This window comes from Delphinapterus leucas, chromosome 12 (assembly GCF_059928025.1).
Source record: "Delphinapterus leucas isolate spDelLeu-1000000601 "Yukka" chromosome 12, BTC_Dleu_Yukka2, whole genome shotgun sequence".
Classification (NCBI taxonomy): Eukaryota; Metazoa; Chordata; class Mammalia; order Artiodactyla; family Monodontidae; genus Delphinapterus; species Delphinapterus leucas.
Window position 1 is genome coordinate 26,823,130 of NC_143140.1, and position 5,842 is coordinate 26,828,971.

At 34.1% G+C, this 5,842-nt stretch overlaps 1 protein-coding gene across 6 annotated transcripts in view; it reads right to left on the reverse strand.

Moving 5' to 3' along the window:
* Positions 1-799: 799 nt before the first annotated feature.
* SYNCRIP (synaptotagmin binding cytoplasmic RNA interacting protein) overlaps positions 800-5,842 on the reverse strand; it is a 28,068-nt gene continuing 23,025 nt past the window's right edge. For 3 of the 6 annotated variants that reach the window (XM_022552214.2, XM_089921809.1, XM_022552187.3), the window contains one exon: positions 5,454-5,842. This exon is cut by the window's right edge and continues 2,090 nt beyond it. Coding sequence is in view for 3 of the 6 variants with exons in the window: in XM_022552201.3 (XP_022407909.1) it covers positions 5,406-5,447 (42 nt within the window). In the remaining 3 variants the exon portion in view is untranslated. The other 3 variants (XM_022552201.3, XM_089921808.1, XM_022552206.2) reach the window with 2 other exon arrangements.

Genomic DNA, 5,842 nt, shown 5'->3' on the forward strand with positions numbered 1-5,842 from the left:
GCATCTGCACAGGGAGCCAAATAGGAAATGTAAATGGTTTTCAAAATCCCCTAGTAGTGTACAAGAATTTTCCAGGTATAAAACTTCCATGACTATTCTGAAATGACAAACACTTTTTTCAATCATTAGTATAAATGTTAGCAATCATAACACAAACTCTGCACTGACCTAAAAGGATCTTTGTCTTCATGAAGTGGCCAACACTACCTCCCCCCAAGATATCCTAGGGCTGAGCCAAAACCTCCTGAACGTATTTAAAGTTCCCCATTCTTTGATAATGATTTGCCAACTTAGCTTAATAGAACACATTTTAAGCTCAATTTCACCTACCTAATCTCATTTGCGCAGTCACCTAAATGTGCAGCATTCTATTAAAGCAAAATAGTTTGTTCACTCCCCTCTCCTGTATTACTTACAACCTCCGTCACTCATCTCCAAACCTCCAGAGTGACAGAGAATGGAGCACTGAATGGTGGGGGCACATTACCAGAAAAGCAGAGCCAAATTACCAGTAACTTCTTCATTGAGTCCACCGGCGTGTGTGTGACCACAGCATATTTTCATCGTCAATTAAAATTAAGTGGAGACCAACACTATACATTTATCCTATACAGCATCTCCCCATCATGTGCTTGAATTAGGGATCTTGGGGAATTTGTACCATTGGCTAGTTTCTTTGAATGTATGAGTAATTAAAAGGCGAAAGACTTCTAAAGATTCCAAGTGTCTATTTTAAAGCTGTTAAAGGAAAAACGATGGAGGACACCCACAATAATTCTTGGACTCCTGGAGATCCTAAGACATGCTACAAAAATAGGTCTTTATTCTTAGGAAAATATAGTCAGAGCTAGCTTCCTTATGCTATACATAAAATCTTAACATCAGAGGCAGTACAGATAGTACAGATAGTTTTTGAACTGATCTCCAAACAAGCACAAACCCACTACGTTGAAAAGAACAGGTAATTTGAGGTTTTTGGCAAAAGACAGTACTTCACACATCTAATCCAAATCAGAGAGCCTGCAGACAGTTTTCAGTGAGATAAAAGGAATGAAATAAATATAAATTCTACAGATAAATAAATGTAAGAGAATTTAAATAAGCTAACAGAACTAATTTTTTTTTAATAAAAATACTAGTCAGGTACAAGCTTTTGTTTCTCAATGCCAGACTTCTAAATGTTTATCAGACTACTGTTAATATCATTAAAAACCTAATTTTGGACCAGGGCATTAGTTATAATACTGTTTTGCATTCATAAAAAAGATTTGTTTCTTTCAACTGAATGCTCCTGGTCCTGAAAAATATTTTAGGCATATTACTGAAGGCAGACTGTGGTACTAATAAAACTTACATCTTAAGTACTTTTTTAAAAAGTGACAGACAAAAAAGTCCATCTAATTTGCCCACAGTTAAAAATGTCTTTAAACATCGTTTTATAATTAGCATCTCAAGAAAGTAGTGGCATGCCCTATTGAGTGGTATTACTGCATAATTAATACTACACTTTGAAACACCATCCCCAGAAGTCTGTTCATTTTATGTACTGCTACTTCTTTATTCATTCATTTTATACCCACCACTGAATTCCTACGGTAAGATAAAAATTTTACAGTGTACATCACTGGGGAGAAAACAAACCATGGTGGGTATCCTTGGAAGTTTTAGGAACCTGAGCAATCATTTACTCCAGGGGGATAGCTCCCTCACCTAAATGCATGAGGTCCTTCTACTTTTTAATTTCTCCCCTTAAATAGACTATGTCATACTGGGGTTTTGTTTTTTTTGCTATGTTTCTGATCAACAGTGACTTTTGGCTTAGCGATCAAAAAAAAGCTGTCCTGAATGTGACAATTTTGCCCATCTAGCATGATGATATTCACCCTCATACAAGTCTTTTCAAATAGCTATATACAAGTGAATGCCCGAGGTAACCCCACCAATCCATTCCTATGTTGTTCCTAGTTTATCATGAAGAAAGTGTATTTTCTTAAATCAGACTTGCAGTAATTGGTAGATAAATTTCTCATGATGCTACAATGGCCATCATGAGTGTGCAACCGCTCTTTTTGTGCTAAATCCACCACCCCCCCCATTTCTAACATCTGATTCAGTCACAATGCTGGAAAACCTTCCACAAAATGCATGTTTGGGAAAATATATCGAACACAATTTTCTCACAAAGCAACTTTCTAAAAACTGATTAAAGTGATGATCACTTTTGATTGCCAAGTAGTCTGCAGAAACAAAATCTTGCGTCTGCTTTGGTTAGGTAACTCAAGTTTTCTTTTTTAACAATCAGAATGCTTTAAGGATACATTTTTCACCCCAAGGAAGGGACTTGACTCTTGGATTTAAGACCCATTCCTTGACAATATATACAAAATTTCTTTAACTTGTCATCTGTCCATTCTTTGAAGCTGTCAAAGCCAAGAACCCATAAACAAATCACAAATAGCAATAACCTACATTAGTTAACATTCCCCTTTTTAACATGTTGACATTTTTACTAAAGGATTCGTTATTTTTGCATTTCCATTTCTCATATCCCATGACATTCCATAAAAATTGCATTATTGCTTTATAGGCCACACAACATTCAAAAGTATGTTTATATGCATTGCCTGTTTTCCTTGATCTGATAAGAGTTTGATACTGATTTTACTACAGAAATTTAAGTTTGAAAATACCAGTTAGTATTTCTTCTCAGTACTTAATTGTTCACATCACTAATCACTACATGCATATTTAGCTCTGATTATATTGCTCAAAAACTGCACCCATTATCAGAACAGTGCAAATGATTATTTAATTTTAAAAGTAATTATAATGGCTTAAATTCAGTTAGTCAAATGAACACTGTCAAGTGATTTCACTTGAGTGTGTATATATTTCATCACCACTGTTTACATTACCCATCAATTCTTCACAATTTTTTAATATCAGTTTTCCCTCCCAAATCCCCAAACTAAGAATGCCAAATAGTCTTGGAAACCCACAGCTCCACATTTTAATGTTTTCTTAAGAACACATTTGTGAACTCACAAAAATGTTCATCTTTCAACTTTGACAATGCAGTTACTTAAGTCAAACAAACTTGTTCTAAAATCCCAACAAATAATTCTGAGAATTAACTTAAACACCTTGACAGTGTCCCTTAAAAAGGGTATGACAGTAAAGTGCCAATAGGCATGGCAATGACCTCTTTGATGGGATCATTTATTTAACTCCTTGGAACTGGGAAATGCCAGCAGCAAGGATTACACTGAGATTCAATTTTACTGAAGGCTACATTTAGTTTACCCACTTTCCACAACCTATTATACTCATTGTATGTTAGAATGAAATGTAAATGTTCTGTGTAGCCCTCAAACTTACACTAAGATTTGAGAGAGATGTACTTTAAAAAAGCACGGGGTAATATATAAAATCAGTGGCAAAAAGTTTCATTAAGCACCAGGAACTAATTTTTGTCACCCCATACTCATTTTGTAGGTAATGTTTCAATAACCGGCAAGGCACATTTACATATATTCCAATGAATACTTATTGACAAATTTTAAATTACACTCTATGTCCCAGCTATCCCAGTAACTGACATACAACATACTAAAATGGTTTATTAAGATAACATAAAAAAAAACCAATTAATGTGAAACATACAGGCTATTGGCAACCACTATCTAAAATTATGTAAGTACAAATAAACATACTGAAATGTGTGCATTTCTAAGTTTTTAAACCAGAATATTTCTATACTAACACACATTTATATTAATGACACATAAAAAAAATAAAAACTTTATTACAAAAATAAGTTACACTCGCCTCCAGCTTACAGTATAAAACAATTTTATTTGCAGGAATGCAAAATGATTGTTTGCCATGAGCAGTTTGAACATATGACATGTCTAATTTTCTTGTTAAATTTGCATTTACTGGGGAAACTGGTGTGTATAAAACCTTAATTAAGTATAAGCTCTGATCTTCATCATGGTGCCTATTGGGTATGTGATATAACTGCAGTATCCCTTTGGGGAAGGGGAAAAGGGATTTCTTTATACCAAGTCTCAATTAAACTATAATTTCACTTCTGACTTTAAACTATCAATTTAGGACTTGGCAAAAAATTTTTTGAGGGTGATTCAATAGAGGATGCTTCACCACTGAACACTCACTGTCATCAAGGTGCTTTAGAAAATTAAAAACATAGCACAAATGATTGTACTCTATTCTACAAGTTATCATGACCTGCATAAGAAATGGAAAAGCTGATTCACGTTTTTGCAGTGATCAGCAATAAGAAATGCACTAATGAAACATACCTTTTACCTAAAAAGCTAAACTACAGCCGTATACTAATTTCTATGATTTATGAAAAAACTTCAAAATATCCAAATGTCAGGCTTCGCTGTACAATTGTCAGTTTTAGTCTGACTTTTTATAAAGGGACACTGCAGTATTTAGTACAAGTTCGGATGCACTTTTTTTGAACATCTGATGTCTTACAAAAGTAACATCTTGCTAAACTATTATACATCCAAATAACTACAATATCTGAAGAAGCAAGGCTGCTTTTTCAGCCACAAAATACGACAAAAGCAAGGCCTGTTATGATGGTCATGAGGAAGTCTTACAAGCCTCTGAAACTAAAGGCAACTAAGAATGTTACATTTGGTATATTAAAATCTTACCCTCATATCATTTAACAAGCCTTGCTTTTATCTACAAAGATTTTCTATGTACAGTACAGACAGGGTATAGTTCAATCCTCTGCTACTGAGGTAGTTAACCAACCCTTTAAAAAAGGTTCTGAAAAGAACCACTATCTGGAATGCCTGACTAACCAGCTCTGATGATTACACCTGAAACTGCATATCTGAACACAATTCAAAAGTGATTACTATAAAAAAGATATAGACAATCATGATTAACCTTGGTGAGCAGAAATAAAATTTAAGGATACCAACAATGGCATTCATCTATACCACTGCAATAAAATTTAAATGCACAAATTCAAGAGAATATTTCAGAAAACCAATGCTGGGATCCTTAATTTAAAAAAACAGGGGAAAAATCTACTTAGAGCAGATTTTTTAAAGAGAAGAACTTTATTCTTTATTAAGATACCATGCTAGAAGTTATGAAGAATTTCTGTTGGAACACATTTGGAAAATAGAGTAGCTTTAGTTTAATAACTTGCACTGCAGAGAAAATTGTTAAAGAAATTCATATCAAAGTCCAAGTATTAGTTCAATGTCCTGTATTTGATTCCATGATCTTCATAGGAAGGTCTTCTGCAATAGAATATGCTCCTATACAGCCGAGATATTTAAGGTTGCTTGATTTCCTTACCATTACTCCACTGCAAGCTTCTGGTGTAATCCCACATAGCAAGTCAGTCTTCATTGTAACAGGTCAGGACCGGCCTCGACCCCTTTTCCCTGCTAGCCAGGTAACAAAAGGAATCAGTTAGATAAATCATTTTAGATTGATAATGTGTACATACATAATGATAACATTAAAAAATAAATAAAAGCTTTAAAATAGTAATTCTTAATATAAAGTCTAACCAAAAAGTTTCCTTTAATAACTATTAATTTCTTTTCACTTGTTTTGAGTTGAGGTTTTTGGTTTGCTTTTGCCCTTTATGGGCTGGGGGGGGGGGTTAGTGGGAGAGTACTGGATTGAGGCTTGAAAACCCCACTTTCTTCACAAACTGATTTTATTAAAAAAAAAAAAGAAAAGAAAAGAAAAAGAAAGAAAAAATGGAAAGGCTAAAAGAAAACCTAACAGAAGTTACACCTTAAGGCATTTGCCTCCATTAACTTTCAGGAAATTC